The sequence below is a fragment of the Caloenas nicobarica genome, chromosome 5 (assembly GCF_036013445.1).
Source record: "Caloenas nicobarica isolate bCalNic1 chromosome 5, bCalNic1.hap1, whole genome shotgun sequence".
Taxonomy (NCBI): Eukaryota; Metazoa; Chordata; class Aves; order Columbiformes; family Columbidae; genus Caloenas; species Caloenas nicobarica.
This window is the reverse complement of record NC_088249.1, coordinates 44,265,651-44,287,583: the sequence shown is the minus strand read 5'-3', so window position 1 is coordinate 44,287,583 and position 21,933 is coordinate 44,265,651. Positions and strand designations below refer to the sequence as shown.

Here is a 21,933-nt window from a genome sequence, read left to right as displayed (position 1 = left end):
CTGGTGTCTGTTTGCTTTTGCATTTAAGTACACAAGGTTACTCCTCTGGGGGAACCTTCTTTCAAGCCCAGTTTATCTGTGTCTGAAAACTTCACTTCCTTAGCATTTTCTTAGAGTGTCAACCAAGATTTCAGTTTAGGGAGGGCTGCTGCTTTGAATTATTTGCAAGCTTCAATTTTTGTTTTTTGTAACATGCCTACCTGTTTAGGATGTAGCTCATTGTAATTTCTAACTTTCTACTTTTTTTTTTTTAATTCCAGTGTGATTTTTTTTTTTCCTGGTATTCTAGGTAATGTGGTGTTATTTTGCACCTGAATCTTTTTAGTAGCAAAGGTGTGCTCTAGTTTGCCTGATCATTTAGATTAGTGTTTTCCTTGCGTAGCAAGACACTGGATACATTTTCTGTAAGTCAGATATCTCCCTGGCCTTTGGACTTAGTTAAGCTTTTGCTTTCCCTAGTGAGGTTGTAACTAACTGTCTTACAGATGAGAAATCAGTTAAGTGTGTCTCTCAGGGTGGTGCTGGTGTGTTTTCCACCACTGAGTTGTTCTTTCTCTACTTTTCAGTCTTTGGTTCTCTGCTGCCTTAGTTGTGCCTGCTCTGTAGCTGCCTGCTTGCTGAAGTGTGTGGTTTCCAGCTTTACCAGTCTGTCTTCCTTGAGTGTCAGTCCCCTCCTCTCCCCTCTGCCCCCTGTTGTCCCTCCCCTCCACCTTAGTGCTGCAGCATCTTTCACTTATGATCTTGCCAGCTGCACACTACCTTCATTGGCATCTGGAGGTACTGTTCCCATTCTGAGGTAGAACTGGGCGTCCCTCTGGGCTTAATCTGTTCTTTAGCAGCCTTCATTCTTGCATTCGTAATTAAACACTAATGTCACATCTGTGTGAAAGTAGATGTTCTTTTCCTATGAACTATTGATGGCTTAAATAATGTATGAATGCATGCATATAAGTTTAATAAAAATCCTGAACTTCACGATTTAGTTTCTGATTTTAAGATGTCAAACTGAGTCTCTGAAAGTTTGTTTGCAAGAACTTCCATGAACAGTAGATAACATCTGTATAAAAATACAAAACAAGTTTAGGAAGACTACTGAGATCCAGACACATAATATGATGCATCGTTTCTTTTCCAAGTGTGAACGTATTTAAAAGTTCATCATAGTCGAGACTCTTTAGAAGGAAGATGAAGGATAGATACGACTTTTGGTTTTGCTGTCTCTGTTCCACCTTCCTTGTGCTTGTGAAATTCAATACTATAAGATTTGTAAAAGCTGAAAGGGCCAGGTTCAAATTCTGAAAAATCTAGAAGATGCATAGGAGAAGTCTGACATGCATAGGAAACTGAAAAGATGGAATGAAAGCAAGTAAGTGTTAACATCTGTGTGTCTTCTGGCTTGGAATTGAGAAGTAATGAAAGTTACCTGTTCAGTGTTAGCAACCAAATGTCAGTGCAGTATCAACCAATGCATAGTGACAGGAATAGGAAAGAAAAGAATATTGTTATGAGATATGACCAAAGAAGAGGAGATGGCAGCTCAAAACCCTAATATCAGATGGAGCAGTCAGAATGGATCCAGACACACTGATTTGAAATTTGGTCAGTGCTGCTCTTGGTGGGTTCAAAAGAAAAACGTGGCAGCAGGGAGGTGTGGTGTGGGTGCTGAAAATGTGTAAGGGTTTCTAGTGACTGGGCAAACAGCTGTAGAAGTGGCTGAAGGCCATCAGGGTAGACATACCCAGCTCAGGAAGTTTCTGAGCAACAAACTGTTGGAGCTTGGGGTAATAAATTGAGGAAACATTACTATGTACTTTCCTTATTCTTCATAGCATTCTCTTATTTATCTGCTACAGAATACTAATATTTGCATAGATGGACCTCTGGACAGACTTTGACTGTTTAAATGTCTTTATGCTTATTTTGAATAGTGGCACTTTAACCAAGTTTGAAAGACTATTCGGAGTCCTCTTCTGAGGATACCCAAGGCAGTGTGTTCTTCAAGAGATTATCTGTAAAAGTGCTTGTATTTCTGATGGGGTGTGCGTGTAAAGAACATGGTTAAATAGCCATCTTGTTTCCAGACCATTTCATCCTTTGTTGTGCAGGAATGCACAGAATGGGAACATGCGTCAGGAGATCAGTTCTTCTTTACCAACTGTGCAAAAAGTGGCACTTTTTTCAGTTGTATGATGTTCCCCTTCTAATGTGTATATTTTACACTTCCTTTATTTGCATGACAACTGTTTTTCTCTAGGTATTGGTCTGGGACATGCCTATGCCTCTGCAGTCTGTGTTCTTGGATTGCTATCTGAATCTTTGAAAGAATTCTTTTCGGTATCTTCTGCAAAAGTTTTCTTTGCTTTTTTTTTGTTGTATGACATTTGTACCATCCTGCTCTATCACCATTATGACTATTAGTTTGTTCAGCCTTTCCACTGCTGTGAAGATATTTTGTCAAGGCTTTGTTTGTTGTCAATAACTTATTTTTTCAAATGATGGTGTGGTTGCAGAAGATTGTCTGCTTTTACTAGATTACTAGGGTAGAGCTGTACATAGTTGATCTCTTGCTAAATTACCAGAAGTCTTGGCTACAGTCATACAGGCCCAGTAAATTAACTTGACATGTGCAAGTTTAGGTTAAAACTTATTTGTAGGGTCAATACTCATCTCACCTGAGAATTTTAGTAAATGAGATGACTAAAACACTGGTGTATCCGAGTTGAAAAATGTGAAGGAGGTTGTCTGAACTTTCCCATCCTTGAGACCTTATGTGTAGGTGCTGACTGTTGCACAACTATTGATAACATGGTGGTGTAATAACCAGTCCCCACATCTATGGATAACGTGGTGGTGTAATATTCAGTCTCCCACAAAGAAACATTTGAAGTACCGGTTCCAAAGACAAAACATCAGATTCACTTGCCAATATATTATCAGGAATGCTGGATGCACTGGCAGGTAATATCAGCTCTTTCAGATTCCTCTAGTTGCTGACTGCAAAAACTGGTTTGATACCCTTCTTTTGCTCTGTGTGGCTCCCGATTACCTCATGGTCTTCAAGGTGAAAGCTTCTTTAAGGAGTTTCAGGTTGTCTCTTCTTAGCAAGAGGCCAGTCACTGCTAGATATCCTGGATTAGGACATAGCATGCTTGCTACTTTCTCTGTTGCACTATGTCTCAGTCGTCTTTTGACAGATAGAACAAGGAGGTGCGCTACTTTGTTTCTAGCCAATCTGTTTGAGAACATCTTAATCTTTCTTAAAATCAAGGAAATTCCCCTTTCTGTTGTTCATAGAGGGCAGAGCACACCTGTTCTCCTCTGTACCTTGTGCTCTGTCTACTAGGATGAGCTTATGCAGAAGTGACTTAATGCTATTTGCATTGTCATTTGACATGGAACAATTTTATCAGGGTGTATCTACCAGTCTTTTCTCCATAGTGGATCATCCCACCTGTCACAGGTTCTGGGGCAGCACAGGATATGCACAAGTTATGGGATATCTGAACACTGGCGGATGGGGAGGGAGGGCTTGGTCAGCCGCTGGCACCTGCCAGGGCGTCTCGCTTGTTTGCAGTGGGCAGCTGCCCGAAGACAGTGTCCTCTGGCCATGCCGCTAGGCCATCTTCTACTTTGCGTGTTGTTATACACTGTACTACCCACCTGCAGTGCACAAAGGGTGCTGTGTGGTTTTGTAGGTGTATTGCTTAACTGCCTTAAATGTAACAGCCCTTTGCCAACTTTCTAAAGGCTCAAAGCAATCGTCTTACATGAACAGTGGTGTAAGGGTTTATTTTTTTGCTATTTATAGTATTAGATCTTCAGTATGGGTTGCGTTGTTTTTTTCCTCCTTGCCGTACCCTCTTGGTATCCCTGTAGTTATTTCAAAAAGCTTTAAAGATAGATCAGCAACAATCCTAATGAAGAGTCCAGTATAGAAGGGCCAGTACAATTGACCAAATTTGTGAGGATTGTATTTGGGTCCTTCAAACAGCTCTCATTTTGTGAGGGATCGGAGTGGCAGTGAAGACAACTGCAGATCCCATAAACCAGTTACAAACGGCACGTGTGCAGAACTGTGCGACTTGGGCTTTGCCCGCCCAGTCCACTTGCACACATTAGATGTGCCTGTAAGAACTCAAACATGTATGCTAAATATTAGAACAGCTGTGTTCAAAAATAGACTGTTTCTATACCACACCCCTCCCCCCCCCAATGTTGAACTAGATTTTCTTCTGACGTGATCACAAGCCTGCTGCTGCAGTAGGGGCTTAATGCTATTTGCGTCGTCGTTTGACATAGCAACATCTCTCGGGGGATTTTTAAACAATGCAGCTGTTCAGGAGAAATGAAGAGGTTGAGGGTGGGGAGAGGGAAAAGGAGGAGAAATAATTTCATCTGCCATGAAGGCTGTTGCTGGGGGGAGGGGAGGCAGCCAGCAAACCAGTGAGTTCAGCGGATTCATGATTCTGCATGAATGGACGGCAGGATCATGGGAGTCGCGGCTTTCCCTTGAATGGGAAGGAGCATCATGGGAATCTGGCTGCTTCTAATCTTTTTGTGAATGATTCTTTTCCTTTAACATGGCACTGCTTTTATGAATGGCTCTGGGGGCAAAGTGCTGCAAAATCCTTCTCAGGCTGTATACAGGTTCCTCAAGGGATGTTGGGGTGGGAGTCAGGTGCGGCAAAACACAGATGTGGCAATGTTAAGCTACTGTTCTGCTCTTTTGAACTCTGAGAGGACATTGTACTGATTTGAATTCAATGTAATTAATTCAGCTTGAGGGAAGCAGAACTACTTTTTATATTAAGTATTTTTAATACTTACTTTCTTTTTCTCTTTCAAAATGTAGCTGGCTACATGTGTTTTTCCTGTTCTGTTAAGAGTGGAGGTGACAGCATGTCAGAATGGTTTTGGAATTGTTAAACTTGAAGTTCTGTTCTTGTTCACCCATGTGTTCCTTTTTTGATTTATGTTCAAAATACTAAATATTCAAAAAGTTTTATGGCACCAGAAGGGAGAATGGAAATGGAGTGCAGTAAAATAAAGAATCGTTTTGCTTGGTCCGAAGAAGCTAATTTATCATTTGGTTTAAGTTGGGGAAAAAAGTGTTCTTCTCAACTTGTACTTGAACATGGTTTTCATGCGTTTTCAGATTTCTGCTTTTTTTTTTTTTATTTTGTGCAAACCCATTCAAAATCTTTCTTGCCATCTTCATTGTCCCTTACAAACAAAATGCTGAATCATTTGAGAATTTATCTTCTCACCAGAAGCAGCTTAATGTTGCAAACTTCTTGTACAGGTTTTGTTAAAATTCAAGGATTCCTATTACAGACATGAAAATGTTAATGTGTAATATTAGCGCCTTAACATAACGTTTTATAAAACCATAATAACTGATGTATTCTTAATATCTGGATGGTAATTCAACTATTTCAAACTTAAACTTTTAAACTTTTTCTAGAGGAGAAGTACAAAGTGGAAACAAAAGTAATTGTGGCAGACTTTGGAGAGAGAGAAGATATTTACAGTGGAATCAAAGCGGGATTGGAAGGCCTGGAAATTGGTGTTTTAGGTTTGTATCTGATCTTCTGAAATCTTTCATAGTGGTGTTTTGTCTTGACATGCTTACTAACTTTTTCACATATTGAAGTTTATTGAAACCAATAAACAAAAGCTAATATTTGCCTGACTAAAACTGTGTTGCTGCATACTCAATATGTGTGGGGTTTTTTTTTCTTTTTAGCTCCCTGTTGGTATACTACATGAGGTAGCGCTTGCACGTGTGCCTGGCTTCCAAGAACTGTGATGCTTACTGAATGTTTTTGATGTGTTGTTCTGTGACTGATAAAAGCTCTGTATCTTACAACTGCATGCACAGTGACTTGACCAAATGCCATCTTACAACCTAAACAAGCTCCGGATACTTAGATTCAGCTTAGCAGTAGAGTCCTGTGGGGGGAAAAAATGTTAACTTTTAATTACGTAGCTGTTAAAATTTAATCATTACAATATAGCATCAAGTAACTGGCTCCTACTTCAAAAGTCTTAAGTGCGTTCTGGTCATGTTGGTAAGCTGTGGTTCTTCTGCTGGTAGCAACACAATATGCCCGAGTATGATTTGTGATATTGCAGGAGTGTAGGTGGTGTGGTAGTCCCTGAAAAGACAAGATGATCCTTCCAGATACTCCATCAAATGTAGAACTGACATGATTTCAAAAAGGTATTTATCACGAAGAGTTTAAATATAACAGTTTACGCTAATCTTTTCTGAACAGTAGGGTAAAGGCAGTTTCTTATCAGTGTTCTGGTTCTTTCCTTAGAAGCACATATACTTGTGCATATGCTGTATTTTTATGGTTACTCAATATGGGGATGAGAACCTATGGTAGTTAAACACAAGACTTCACATTCTTATGAAGTCACATGGCTCAGACTTCTACTGGTCTATGTCATCTGATAAAGTACTTCTCACTAGAAAGTTCATTTTACTAACCTGAGGTGCACTAGTTGGAGCTAGAACTGTGGTTTAGTGTTTTGTGTGGGGTTTTTTTTTAAAAAAAGCATATTTCAAAATAAATTTGTTATATACATGATGATATAGTATAGGAGCTTTGTTGCCAATAGTTGAATCTTGTACAATGTCTGAAAATAATGCCCAAGAAAGTAGTGTCTATAAAAACTCAATTAAAAAAAATATTAAAAGATAAAGCCCAGAATGTTCATTAATACTTCTGATGGGTTTGAGTATATGCAGCTCATGACATCCAGTACTTAATTGCTATAAAAACCCAAATCCATTGGAGTAACTGCAACTGTCAACAGTGTGTTTTGTATGAAGAGTAGTTCTGACAAAGCTGTGGATGCCTTGTTTCTTAAGGAAATTAGTTCCAAGGAAATTTTGAAGATTAAACTTAATGTTTGTTCTAATCTGTCTCATCAAAATCAATTCAGGGAATGCAAGACTTGCAAGCTGCCTGTCTTGTAGTGATTGTTGCAGAATGGTGTATCACTTGTATGTCTTAAAACACTAGCAAACCTTTTATTGTGTGAGGTACATATCCACAGTGGAAGGGATTTTATTATTTCTTAAACTGTGTAAGGTTATGGTGATGCATGAAATAATTAAAATCTGACTCTTAATCATTGTGCTCAAAGTGGACATGAAAGCAGTGAATGTGTCTCAGATTTTATGTAAGCTTATTACAAGAAAACAAGCCTGTTCCTCAAACAGAGCCTGGTTCGTGCTTTTATTTGCATGAGCACTTTGACTAAAAACATGGTAAAAATAGCAATGAGATGTTCTGGAGTTGTGTATTCTCTAGCGGAGTTCCTTTGCTTTTTTTCTTGCAGGTATTGCCAGCCCAGGTTTACAGACATCTCTCTTCTCACTAATCACTAGCAGTTTTAGTAGATCTCGTGCTTAAGTTCATCAGATTACTTGATATGTAGATTTTTTCTTTTCTCCAGATATAGCTGTGTTTGTAGAAACCATTTGCCAATGTAATTTTTCAACACAAATGATGGCTTCTCCAGAAAGACTGTATCTTAATTTTTTATGGCAATTAATTTCATGCTTTAGTGCCTTATATTTGAAATTCTGTAGCATTTGTTGCAATCTGGAATGTAGCTCTTATTGACCTGCATTTTTCATGTTTGTGTGAGAGAAAACATGAGTTTAAATGAGAATAGCTGTAAGGGAAGAGGTCTCAGGTTCCAGTGTACTTTCTTCTTTCAGGTCTCATCTGAAACAGTGGGTATGAGAAGCGTTGGTAGCACAGCATAGTTGTCAGTGATCAATGCTGATCATCTTTTAACCTTATACTTAGAGACACAGGAGTCTCCACGTATACTGCTCAAGATCGAGCTTCTGATTATATAGCTTGCACAGAATATAACTGAAGTACTTACAGATCGAAATCCTTGTAAACTTATTTGGAAGCTGCTTCTCACCCACATAAGAAGGCTAAAAGAGTTTGCATAATGTTTTGCTGTGTGTTCAAAACAGCGTCTGTCAGTGACTTTGAACATGTGCTAGCTACAGCAATATGTTAAACAAGCAGAGGTGGGAAATCTTTATTTTGCTGTGGTTCTCAAAAGGAGTCTGAGCTGGACTGGATCTTACCATGTTGTTATTGAGATTTCTGTAGGCAAAATATGCCTGTACGAACTGAAATTTTTTAAAATGTTCTGTTCCAAACTGCAGCAAAGTAAAACATGATAGCTGGAAGTGGAAGGGTACATATCTGGGACCCAGTCTGCAGTAAGAGGTGGGAATTTTGTGACTGTCTCTGTAGCATGAATCATGTAAATATTCTAAATTTGGAGAGAATAACCAAGGTTAGTCCCAAAACCCTGCCACAGTTCACAGCCAAAATCCTTCTCAGAGAGATGGACTGAAAACCAGTTTATTTTAGGATGAAAAAATCCTAAAAAATCTGGCTCTCTGGAAGATTTAACCTTCTTCATTTTAAAACTTTACTCTCTAAATATAGCGAACATCTGCTGGGAATCTGCCAACTCCCCATTCTCCCCAATCCCTCTGTTCTCCAACCTGAAATCTAAAAGTTAAAAATTTGAAATGCACCACATGACTAACGAACTAAGGCTTTCCGTAAATACACTAAGATCTGGTCTGAAAGACGTGTCATTCGAGGGAATCTCGGAATTTTTGTGCACTTTACCAGAATCTCTCCCACATGGAGCCCGGGCTCCGGCTGCCACCTTCCGGTGGCACCTGCGGTGGCACCCGGGGCCCCGCGGCCGCTGCAGCGGGAACCGGGCCGAGAGGGGTTGTGATGCGTGTCCCGCATTAAGTTTCCTTAATACCCTGTCAGGCACCGAGAGCTTTTCTTTGGCCTGAAACCCCATTTCCACAGCCTTGAGGAACTCCGTGATGCAGTGATGGTGTTCATTAGAATGTTTTAAATGCAAACTTTTCAAGAGGATTGCTTGAAAATTGTCACTTACCAGAGCATGACAAATCAAATGTCATGCAAGCAATCTAACTAAACCTTAACCCTTTTGTTTCAGTCAACAACGTGGGAATTTCATATGTTTATCCTGAATATTTTCTTGATGTGCCGGACCTGGATAAAGTAAGTGCTTTTGTGGTACCTTCTGGTGTTCTCATTTTTAGCACTAAATACTTAATGGATATGGCAAAAGTACTTAGGTTCGGTTAAGGTACTCGCATAATGAGGTTTTCTGATTAGAATTAAGGGTTCAAAAAGCTAGAAGAGAGATATATATATATATATATATATATATATATATATATATATATATAAACCCAACATAACACAGTCCTGATGATGGCAGTCTCTTTTTTGTGTTATTTTTTTACTTCATGCTGTTCCCTGCTATTTCATTTTGTATTTCTATTTCAGACAAATGCTGTGGGGTCAGTATCTGAATTTCACTCCTGTCTGCATATTCCATAACACTGTATGAAACTTAAACATGACTGGTTTAGACAGTTTATAATGTGGGGGCAATCTTGGTTGTGTTGGGTACATTGAAAACTCTGATTCTGGACAATTTCAGCGGTGCATGATTTTGTTTCCAAAACCCCTGTAGCTCACTGTATCCACTGTGGGTTTGTGCGTTCTGCTTAAGTATTGATGGATGTATCTGGTTATTTGTTCACTTTCAAATAAGGTTCATAATAGTTAGCAAAAAAATCCCCCCCCCTTTTTTTTTACCCCATGACCTTTAAGTCACTAAAACACTGTTATGAAGTGGTTAAGAGCAAAATACAGACACTAATTTATGAACATGTCTAAAATATCAGAATTTACAGAAGTTCATAAGTATTGCAAATAGTGCTAGGAAATATAGTGTCGATGTGACACATCTGTGCTGTTATTTATTGGTGTGACTCCCTAATCAGAGATACAACTTGACTGACAGCCGTTCACAGACTTTGCTTTGAAAGTCTGTCACTGTTCCTGGTACTTAAGCAGGAAGGCAAGGAGTACAGGTGGATGTGTAAATGTAAGGTTTCATTTATCCTGGCACTTAAACCCCAAGGGTGTGTAAATATTGATCGAATAACTTACAACAAACCCCAAAACTTTTTCTTGCAGGTAGTTGACAAAATGATCAACATTAACATCATGGCTGTTTGTAAGGTAAGTGCTGTCTTATCAACACTTGTTCTTGATGTCTTAATTCAAACCAGTAAACAATTAAAATTCAGTTGTTTGGAGCAATTACTTTCACCTGTTGAACCACCAGTTCATTTTTCATCTTAGAGTAACCCAGAGGTTCTGATTGTCATATCAGATTGTTCTGATTGGTGTGTGAAATAGCTGATAAGTCTCTTTGCAACAAATTCTATTTAGTAGAGCCAGATAGGTACATGAAACAACACTTAATGCTGCTTCATGCTGGTTGTTCTAGTCCTAATGTAAATCATTTCTTCATCTCCCCTCATGTGTGTTTCTTGGGATGGGCATTCCTTATCTTTGTACACCTAAGGATTTGTATACTGTTGTGAGAAGGCACTTAAATATTTTCTGTGAAATACATGAGCGAGAAGGAAAACAAAGTTCACAGAAGTGTGCATTAACTTTTGAAGTAGTGAGCTTACCTTTTTAATATTTAAGCTGAATTTTTTTATCGGGACGAAATCAACCTGACTTCAGGCTAAAATATATGGCTGTTTCCTTGTTTATTAACATGAGGCCCACTCAAAAATCAGATTTTCATCCTAGTGTTTCAAAGCTTAAAAGGGGCAGAGGGAATAGCAGCTGCTTACATGACATAGGGAGTCAGTGTATTATCAGTGAGCGCTGAAGAAACTCCTTGTGATTATTCACTGCTAAACATTAACTTTCTCTTCCTATGCATAACACTACTTGCATCTCCATTAGCTGAGAGTTAACTTTTTTGCCGCAAAGCTAAAATATTAGGTGTTTCAAAGCTGGCTTGAAAGATTTGACATTCTTGTAGCTGTTCTGATTGGATTAAGTACTAAATTCATCTAGTATGGTACTCTCAGTGTCTAAACTGTAGGTGTTTTGTTTCCATGTGGGGAGGCACGAGACCTCTTGAAATGATGCTTCTGTAAGGTTTTCACACCTTAATAGAACACAGGCAAACAGTGAAAATGCAACCCTTGAATGACTAAATGGGGTTGTTAATGTCAGCTTGCTGCTGCTAACTCACTTCTGCATGATTTATTTGACATCTTAAACCTATTTGTTGCAGAGTTAGAAATGCTGCAACAGTGAGTCTTCAGAAACTTTTCATCTTGAAAATGACTGCTAGCCTGATAAGTACAGATTTTTAGTTGACCGAGAAGGATTGTGGTCCATGGTGTCTTGTTGCACTCCTGCAAGGTTTTCATCAGAGAATTCAATTATTAATGGGCACCTTTTAAAGTTTCTCTTATGGAAGCCATTTAGCAGACTTTTTTAATGTTAACACAGCTACACCAGGTGTAAATGTGAAGTGTTGTTGTGCGTAGACCCCTTAGCTAGAGATCAGTGTCATCAGAAGAATGCCTCTGCTAAGGTGTGACATCTGTGCTGTGCCAGCAGAGGGAGTGCACTATTCAGTGATTAAAGAATTTGGGGTGTCAGGCTTCCTGGAAGCATTTTGCTAGACTCTAAAAGTTACAAATGAACTACTTTTATAGGCATTTCTGAAGATGGTAGCCTAGAATAATTGTTGAGGTCTGCTTTACTGGGTATGTACCTAAAATTCCAGAGATGCAGCCAGATTATATTGGTTTCCAGAGTAAACTAGTGCTATTTTGTAGCTTGAGTCTTTGTGTTTGTGATCGGGGTGTTCAACTATTTAATGAAATTATTGTACAGGTTCTTGTAAAATTTGCATTGTCAACCAAATATCTACTTGCTGTATTTTAAGTGTTTTTCCTTATGTTTGAAAACTTTTTTTCTTGACCGTGAGCAGCTTCTGCTACTGCATATAATCAGTTTGAGCATAAGCTTCCAGGCTTGAAAATGTTTCATCCTGCGTGAGCCTGTTGTGTAATTAAGCAGTAGGCATGCCAGATGCTTACTGTTTTGGGGAGAGGAACACATTAGAGATATGTACCATCTGTAAGTAATTTTTTCAGGCGAACCCGTGGAACTGGGGAATCATGGTAGGAAAAACAATTTTGGGAAAGCCTGTGTGTCCTTTCACTTAGATTTTTTGGGACGTAATCCTGTGAACATGTAGTTTGGTGTTTCAGGCTGATTTCATGTCTTACCCATGGGTATAAGTGTGTTTAAAAAAATAATTATCCCTTCTTGCCTGACTAAAAACATGAAGTTTGGGATGGAAGAGGATGCTGGGTTCTTCAGCAAGGAGATGAAGACCTGCTGAAGAGGTAAAGGTACAGGAGAGGCAAAACAGGTTTTGCTGGTATCCATTCAGGGTCTACTCAAGAGTATCTTCAGATCCTCATCAAAAGTGTTGCAGAAATGGTCTAGTGTTATATTCTGGAACTTTACTACCTGCTTCCTTGCCTTTGGGACCAAACTTCCTCAGCGCTTAACGGGTAACAATATCTCCGATCTTCTAAGTAACCTGTACTGTGTGCTGTCAGCAACACCTCTCCTGGACACCATAATGTTTCTGGTATGCATGTCAAATACCTCTGCTTCTGGCTGGAACATTCCTTAGGCTTGGAGTGGGAAAGTGAAGCTATTCAGCACAGTTTGATTCTGCAGAAATACTAAGGTCTGCTTTGTTGCCACAAGTGAAAGCTTGTTTGAAGGATAATGCTCATCTCTTACCTCTTGACCCATTGTTTTCTTTGTTGGGCAGCTCATTGATTTCCTAGGGGAAATGCATCAAGCAGGAGGGGATACAATGAGAGAGAAGACCCCCATCTTCACCTCCCAGGATAAATTATCAGCTTAGTTGGTTCTGCTGTTTCATACTTTTCCCAAACTATTAGAGAATCTAATACTATGAAATTTCCCCTAATATTTGAGAACTTGTTCCCATTAGAGCTTTTAAACGTGTTTCTTTCCAAAATCTTGTTTGATGCTGTCCTTAGAGCACTGATGGATTAGGTCTCCCATGAACCCCACAGTGTTGCAGTTTTGGGGCTGGATTAGCTTGGTGTGAAGTGGTGTGATTACTGTGATCTGCCTTCAAAGCACCCTGTATACCACCAAAGACAAGCTATGTAAAAATACATAAAACACATTGGAAATCTCACATCTTATACCGGTTAAAAACCCCAATCGAACACCGCCTTGCCCCTTCTGACCGCAGTAGGTTCTTTTTAAGCTCCTCAGGAAATACCACATTTTTATGGTCGTGTGTAGTGCAGGAGTTAGTCTGTTCTTCATTTAATATACAAAACAAGAAGTGCCTAGGGTCTTGATGATGCCATAAACAGAATGAAGAATTTTTGTTTGTGGTATTTTCTCAGGAAAGCTTGAGACTTGATGCAGCCTAATGCAAGGGTTGAGTTGACAGATAAATGAGGAAGACGACAGGATAGTATGTGAAGTTTCATGGTTCCTGTCATAATTGCATCTCAAGCTTCTGGGGGGATTTAAAAAGCAGAACTTTAATGATTGTTGATGGTAGTTCAGGTAACATGGGTTTGTATTATAATTTTTGATGTCTCATCAAATTTTGCGACACAAACTAAACCTGTTTCTGACATCGAAAAAAATATCAGGTTAAAAGTCCTGGGGCTTCTCACTAACCAGCCAGTGTTGAAGAGCCAAAATTATAGTTGTGCTGTGTAGTTGTCATCTATGGCTTCTTTGTATCAACTGCATCTTTTTGTGTCAATTCACCTTTGTATACTACAGCCTTTATTTTAACCTGGAAAAACAGTTAAACTTGATTTGGCTGTTGGATTAATGTATTGAAAGCCAAGGATGCCAGACTTGCTGTCCAGTGGGAAAAAAGGGCAGATAACGAGCATAAAGAATAGCTTCCCATGCTTCAGGGAGCCCTTCTTTCTCCTTTGGGAAGCAAGAGATACTTAGTATGTGAGGAACAGCAAGTAAGTTATTTCTGTTTGCAGCATCACAATATGCTAATTGCATTGGGAGTGAGGCATAAACTTGTGTTCTCTTGAAAAATGAGAGATTAAATAGTTGAGGGAGTGCTGGCTTAGTGGTTGGTTAAGCAAGGCACTGAATTGGTTTGCAAGGTATTATGTTGTGGGGGAATGTAAATTTTAGGCTTGCAGGCCATGTTTCTGTTGGAAATAGGTGTTGACAGAGGAAGGGAGGAGTAAATTACACACATGTATGTGGCTTGGTGTCTGTGCCAGTCTTCACCTTGATCACCTTATTTGTGTTTTATACTGTGTGTCAAATACAAAGGGATAATAGGCCTTCAAGATGGAGGATTTTTATCATCACTGTATTTGAGAAACTTATAATTTGCTTAAGACTTCAAAATACATAAATACTCTGTGTTGAATGGAGAGATCTGGTGTCAGCTGCCCTCTTAATGGAAGAGGAATGAGAGGTGAGTTACACTAGCTTGTGAATCCCAAGCAGGACAAGGGAACAACTCTATCTACGAAGTCTGAAACTGGGTGTTTAGGGAAAAACAACAACAAAAAACCCACACATGCACAAAACGAAACCAAGTAAACCCACCAAAAAATCCTACAGAAAACCAACCAAAAAAAAAAGAAAGAAACCCACAAAAAACCCCCCACAAACAAACAGAAAAACACCAACCAACCAAAAAAACCACACACACACACACACAAAACCCAAACCAAACCAACACCCCACTAACCCCCAAACAAAAAAAATCACAACCACCTGCAACTGATATAAAATTGAAAAGGGGAGAGAAGTTAGTGTATTTGAGACAGAGGGCAATATTATTTTGTGGGCCTGTACATAGATAGAAGGAAAGTCTGGGGAGTAATAATCCTGAAAGACAGCAGGAAATGCCATATGTCTCTCCCATGAGTGTTCAGATGGACTAGTGCAGCCTAACACCATGTCTGCAAAGGTACCTTACCAGAAATCGGATGATAGTTGCTTGTGCTCTGCTAGAATCTTATGTGAATTTCTGTGCTTGCTGTGTATTGGAGAGGATCACAGTAAGTGGAACTTAGTTCTGAGGGGAGTGGCAATCCTGCCTTGTGAGAAGAAATCACTCTGCGTGTGTGTTCTAATCTAGTCAAGAGGTTTCTTTACATTTATATTCAAAGTCATAATCAAATGAGGGATGATGATTTAGCCAAGTACATAATAAAAGTTTATAGCAGAGAGGGACAGTTGCCAACACTTGGAAAAGGAGCAAGTGTTCTGTGAAGGTGGTCATGAGTATCATTCAGATGGTCCAGAGGGAGAAATTAAATGCTGCAGTTTCCCACCTTGCTGACTTTGAACCTGAGAGCATGATACACAGGCAGCTGGAACAAGGGAAATGTAGCTGTGATAAACACTCTTCAGCAATAGTCAGGGAAGCACTTGGGATTCTTCTACAAAGTACAAGTAACTTGAGGAAGCTTAGGAAATCCTGGAGTTCTGTGGCTTTTTGTAGATTTGGGGTTGAGACAGATACATACTCCACATCTTGAAAAGTTCAGCCTTATTGAGTAGTCTTTTTCCTATGTAAAGGGCAGGGGTGGGAAGATGCTTATTTTGAGAGCTTTCTCTTGTAAACTGGATTCCAAAATTTGTGGCTCTAAATAGGGAAAACGTTTTCTCGTAGAACTATTGATCAAAGGAAGGTCACTGACAATGAACAAAGCTTGCAGCATGTTATGTTTGTAGTTTCCTTTGTATGTCCTGTTCCCCTTTATGGTTACTGACCTTACTACGCCGGTTACTGTGGTGAATTGACATCAGGCTTACTTGCCAGTTTTTACAAACATAAATCATTCTTGTTCAGCTTGGGGTATGAGCTGCATTAAGAATTTTTTTCAAAAGGGACACATTTACAAACTTAATAGTAGATGCTGACAGTACGTTTCATAATCAATTTTAACTACCAGTGTATATGGACAGTCCTTGTTTTTTTCAGTGTAAGGAATGTGGAGGAGTGTTGCATGGACATGGTGTCAGTTAACTATTTGTGAAACACATAGTGCATTTGTCAACTTGTGTGGATCCTCTGCCCAGGCACTATGAACTATCTTAGGGGAGCAATGATGTTTGTACATGAGCGGGTGCACCACAGAGAATTGCTGATCATTAAAAAGTTTTGCTGCTTTGAGCTATTATAATTTCACCCCAGATCTGTGAATGAGATCTGAAGGAAGCTATTTAGCTGCATAACAAAGCAGAAAACTTGTCCAAGTTCTCTAGCTTCATCCTTTGTACTTGCATAGGCTTAATTACAGATCATTACAGAATCACAGAATGTTAGGGATTGGAAGGGACCTCGAAAGATCATCTAGTCCAATCCCCCTGCCGGAGCAGGAACACCTAGGTGAGGTTACACAGGAAGGCGTCCAGGTGGGTTTTGAATGTCTCCAGAGAAGGAGAATCCACAACCTCCCTGGGCAGCCTGTTCCAGTGTTCCGTCACCCTCACTGAGAAGAAGTTTCTTCTCAAATTTAAATGGAATCTCCTGTGTTCCAGTTTATACCTATTATACCTTTTGGAAGTGGAAAGAGTGACTTATAGTCCTAACATCTTACCATAGAATGATTTGTCTCTAAATATACAACTGTGGTTGTAGATTTCTGATTTCGTATAACAATTGTGTGGCCTATAAGATGTGAAGGAAGACTTTGAATATTTACCTCAGCATTTCCTACTGTATTTTAGCAGTCTGAGTGAATATCACTTGAAAGGTATTCAAAACTTTAGCAATTATTCTTCTTTCCCTAAGCTCTGCTCTTGAGTTATTGCTTGATTGGAGCGAGAAAAGACTACAACTCAGTCATCACTAAGAATGGGAGATTTTTTTTTTTTCTGGGAAAAAACCCAAAACACTGGGAATACATGGTTGTAACTTATAACTATTTGTTAGTCCTCTAATAGGATCTTTTAAGAGTATCACCTGTTTAAGAACATAAATTTATCCATATGGCTGTGCATTTTAAGTCTGCTAGTAGGAATTTCTGCTGCTTTAGGCTTACAGTAGTGGTCTTTTTTTCCAAAATTAGAGCATAGAAGACAGGTCTGGTGAGGAAGAGTGGACAATACAACCAGTGCTTGCCAGACATGTAATAAATGCAGTTGCAGATAAATGGATGTCAAGAAATGACAGCTGCCTGTAAAAGATTAATGAAATGGTCTGTAATGAATCTCTGCCTTAAGTTAACCATTTGCTGTGAGTGTCGTGAAACTTAGGAGCTGGAGGGTTAGGTGTGAAAGAAGTTGATTGAAAAAAATAATGCAGCCCCCCAAACTAAAGGAACTATACTCCAAACTCTATAGTGTATACATGAAATCATTGAAAAACAAACAAGCAAAAAACCTCAAACAAGTGCTTCATGTTTGTGTGCTAAACACAACTTTTTGCCAGACCTTATAAAATATAAAAGATCAACAACTTCTCAGATAGAGGGAACTGTCCTGAGCAAATTTCTCAGGTGCACACACATGCAAGTTCTCACTCTGCTCTAATGCAAACTTAAAGAAAGAAAAAGGTTTGCTTTGTTTGAGCTGGCAGTTTTCACATAGCCTGTTGTCTGGCCACTTGGCTGAAATTACCTGAGCCTTCCGAGTCTTGGGAACATTCCTGTGTTCAACTGCAGCACTGGTATTTCTGTAGAAAGTAGTATTTATTCAGAAAAACAGTTATGTGAAGGAAGCCTAAGTGAGTTTAGTAACCACCAACTGAAGGCACTTTCTTTGGGTAGTTCCCAACCTCTCAGTTTCCTGCCGCTTTCTTCTTCCTTTATTAGATCACCTTCAGAGAAAGAAACACTGCCATAGAGTTCTCCGGCATCCTACATGCTAATTCCCATAGACTCAGTCTTCCAATGCTTTGGCATTTATGAAATACACTCCATTACAGAACTGGCTATCTCTAAATGAGACCTAGCTAAAATTCAGCTTCTTTATCTGGGAGGTATTTATTCAATCCTAGGTCTTTGTTGAACGGACTGTTTCATAATGGCATGTCTAAGATTATAGCTGTAGAAGACAAGAATGTTAATGAGTTTGGCTATTTTGGATAAAGATCATGCAAGCACATATGGACACTTATTAGTGGCAAAACTACATTTCTGCTGTAGATTTGCTTTGAATTAGTGCTGAGAATGTGGCTGCAGAATGCTCTGCCAGCATTTTTCCAATAGTGCTCCCGCACTGCTGGAACAGTCTGAGCATGGACTTGGCTGGATGAGGTGACACTGACTCAGAGAGATACCTTCTGTTATTTTATTCCATGAAAAAGTGTTGTGTGGTTTTTTTTTTTTCCTATATGTAAAGATACTGACTATTCATATATATCTTCACATATTGCAAGATGTAAAAATACAGATAGGAAAAAGTTTTGCCCTATTTCACAGATTTTAAAGAATTCCTTCAAAATACTATTTTTAATCGAAACAAATGGAAGTGATGTTGAGTATGAAAATCCGTTTTGCCCTCAGTGTTTTTCTGGGGAGGGGAATTGATTGCCTGTCTAGCTGAACTTCAGAAACAGACTATTTAAGACAGCTAGTGGCAAGAAACTTCTTGAGTTCTACCTGACTTGTGTACCTGTTGTTATATCTCATGTCTCAATGGCTTCATAGTTTTTCAATTTATATAAGTCAAACAATTATTGTGTCATGTTTTTCTGTGCTCTCATTTGGGTATCGGTAGTAACCAGCAGGTTCGTGATATGCTGTTAGAGCTGCTTGGTGGGCTGTGATTTGGATTTAGACCACGAATGCATTTGTGTGGATTTATCACAAAGTTTCAAGCGTGGGGTCCCCTCTGCATTACAATGGGAGATCCTGTACTGGTGTTTCAGGCCATTTATGGGTTGCCTGAGGTAAGGCAATTTCAGTCCACATCCACGTGTCAATCTATGGAGATGATACACAGCATTACACTGCCCTGGGAGGCAAGAAACAGCATGCTGCTTTTTACCAGGGGGGCTGTGGGAGAGGTCATAAAACTTGCACCGGTTAAGAGATCTGCCAATCTTGAACTAGTCTTAAAATGAGCCCAAATCGTTCTTTATCCTTTAACATTAAAATAAATAGTTGTTTCCACATCTCTTTTGAAGCATTAGTGTATGAAGAAGCTCATGTATACTTAGACTTAATGTTAGAGGGCTTTCTGAAGTTGCATCAGATCTGTTTAGCTTGGTGATGTTTACCAACTCTGAATACTTAGTTTGACCAGTGCTGAGAGTTAAATATGTGAATAGCCGATATAATGAAAGTAAGGTCTGTTCAACTCCTGCATGTACTGTCCCTTATTGAAGCTGTCATGCAAGCATGTCTGATGGCAGAATCTATTCCAAGTGAAAAATGCCAATAAAATACAAAACACAGCCCTTCTCTACCATTTTCTTTGTGTGCCAACTGAAATTTTGGGGGGCTTTTTCGTGATTTTTTTTTTTTTTTTTTTTTTTTCCTCCTTCATGGCAAGGTAAATTTTATAATTTAAAAATAAAAAAAACCAAACTCCAAACCTAGAATCAGTCATATGTAAGGGCTAATGCAGTGGTGACAGCAATATGAATAGCTTGCTACAATAAGATTTGTTTCTTTGTTTTGCGCTCCTGTTTATGCTGACTTCTTTTTGTGTGTTTTTCTTCCCATAGTACTCAAATATTTCATGTTTTAAGCTATCAAGGTAATTTGGTATCAGTGGTGGTACCATTACATTTGCTGCTGTTAGTATTTTATTACCCGCTTCTCACTGTGTTCTCAAGAACTTTGTTGGAGCACCTTTTAAAGATTTGAAAAGCGGTAACAATTTATATTTCTTGTCTGATCTGTCTTTGGTGTCAGTGACATGACATCTATCAACAGGCTTAGTTGTGGGCAGGGTAGTGTTTGGCACAAGCTGGACTTTGATGTTATTTCTTAAAGGCAGAAATTTTGGATTTAAATCGTATTTTAGGATGTTAGTAATTAATACTAGGAAAATTAACTATTTCGCACTACTTAAAAATTCATCAAAGTTTGGATTGCTTGATTTGTGTCCCTTGTCAGAGCTGCTCTGTCTGCAACTGTGAAGCTTATTTTAGGATTACTGCTCTGGAGAATCCTTCAACCAGGTAGTAAATAGATTGCTCAGAGTCATAACAAAGGCAGAAGCTTCCAGTGCAGTGAGGAGGTTTACAAAGCTACTTTCCTTGTGGGGGTGAAGGTTCTTCAGTCTGAAAACATCTGTGTCATCAGCAAAAAATGTTTTGGGGTCTTAAGTGTTTTCTGTAGGTAACATAGTGTAGGAAACTTATCTTCACTGGTTCTGTCCAGTGCTCTTGCTGCTCCACAATTTATTTTTAACTTAAAATCAGCAGCTCAGTAAGCCTCGCTGAAATGCGTTGGATGTTATCTTGAGTCTGAGCATAGGTGGTAAATTTAGTCAGTCTTGTGGAAGACAGATGCTTTTTGTGGGTAGATAAAAATCATACACCTACCGTAGTACTCTTGTGTTTTAATGTTCTTCAGAGGCCATGGATACTGCAAAGCAGTGAAGACATTTTTTTTTATTTACTCTTTTTGTACTTAAGCTACTAGCTGGATGGGTTCACCAGATTCAGTGCACACACTACTTGACTGAGCCAAGTTATCCAGGTAGAATAAAAATAAACTGCCTACGCAAAGTATGGTCTCTGCTTCCCTGAGCCTTGGTTGGGGTGGAGGGGGCGGCAGCTGGTTCTGGGAGGAAGGGAGGCTTCCCTCGGTCTCTGGCTGTCTGGTGTCTGCGTTCTCAGCCATCACGAATGTTTTCTTTTTGCAGATGACACGATTGGTGCTGCCCGGCATGCTGGAAAGGTGAGTCACACTAACACTATCCAGACAAAGTCATCATTATTTATAGGGGAGAATCCTTTCTTGAAAAATTCATTACTGTGACTAATCAGCCTAGTCTCCATGTTTTAATGGCAGAGTAATGCCGGGTGAGTCACACTGATGGTGCATGAATCATCAGACGGTGGAAGCCTTTTCCACTCGATTCCCTTTTTATTTTTCCTCTCCTTTCTCCACTGTTGTGGTGATTCCTTTTAGAACAGAATTAAAAAGCCTGTCTGACTCATCAGCACTAACTCAACAACCTGCTATTCTGAGGGGGTGGTTACAGTTCCTGGGAATAACCTTCTTAAGGCTATTTCTCTAAGTCACTGTAAGTAAAATGGATGCAAAGAATATGTTCTCATTATACAGTAGGAGGTATATTGAGGAAAGTCTGTGATCATTTGGAAAAGTAGAACTGGAGACCAGCTCTTTAGAATAAGAGTTCATGCACACCACTGTCACTGCAGAAGATGTGTACTGACTTTCTAGCGAGCTCCCAGGTGAAACCAGAAGGTGCACAGCTTTCCTCTAGTCCCTCCAGGCTGTTTTCTAGCTGATGTTGACTTGCCAGACTGTTCACTGTCTCTGTGGTACTAAGTCCGGCTTGCTGGGGGTTGCCTTAGGTCTGGTCTGAGCTATGCTTGCAATACTGAGGAAGGCGGTGTAGAATCATGCGTGTCAGTCATCAGTGGTATTGCCTCTGGACAAACACTGTAGGGGGAGCATATATACAGAGCAAACCTCCAAATCTGACAAAGATTGGGGGGGGGGGGGGGCGGGGAGAAAACAACAAACCAACCAGCAAACCAACCAAACACAACAACAACAAAAACCCGGTACTTCTTGCACCATCCCACTGTCTAAGAGTCTTCGTTGCAGATCAGGATTCAGTTACTGAAGAGTTGCACAGATGCAGAGCAAATGTTTTGCGTCTAAACCAAAGTTTTTTTGTAGGTACAAAATATCAGAGCTGGTGACCAGTATGGATGTCAGCATCTAGCACATCAGGGTGATGGCAAGCTTAGATTTTTAGTTAAACAACCAGGATATAGGGA

At 39.5% G+C, this 21,933-nt stretch overlaps 1 protein-coding gene across 1 annotated transcript in view; it reads left to right on the top strand.

The window, feature by feature from the left end:
- Window positions 1-21,933, top strand: part of HSD17B12 (hydroxysteroid 17-beta dehydrogenase 12) — an 88,675-nt gene that overhangs the window by 48,108 nt on the left and 18,634 nt on the right. The window contains 4 exon segments of the mRNA XM_065636952.1: window positions 5,465-5,575; window positions 9,034-9,098; window positions 10,089-10,133; window positions 20,823-20,857. Of these exon segments, the coding sequence (XP_065493024.1) occupies window positions 5,465-5,575; window positions 9,034-9,098; window positions 10,089-10,133; window positions 20,823-20,857 (256 nt within the window).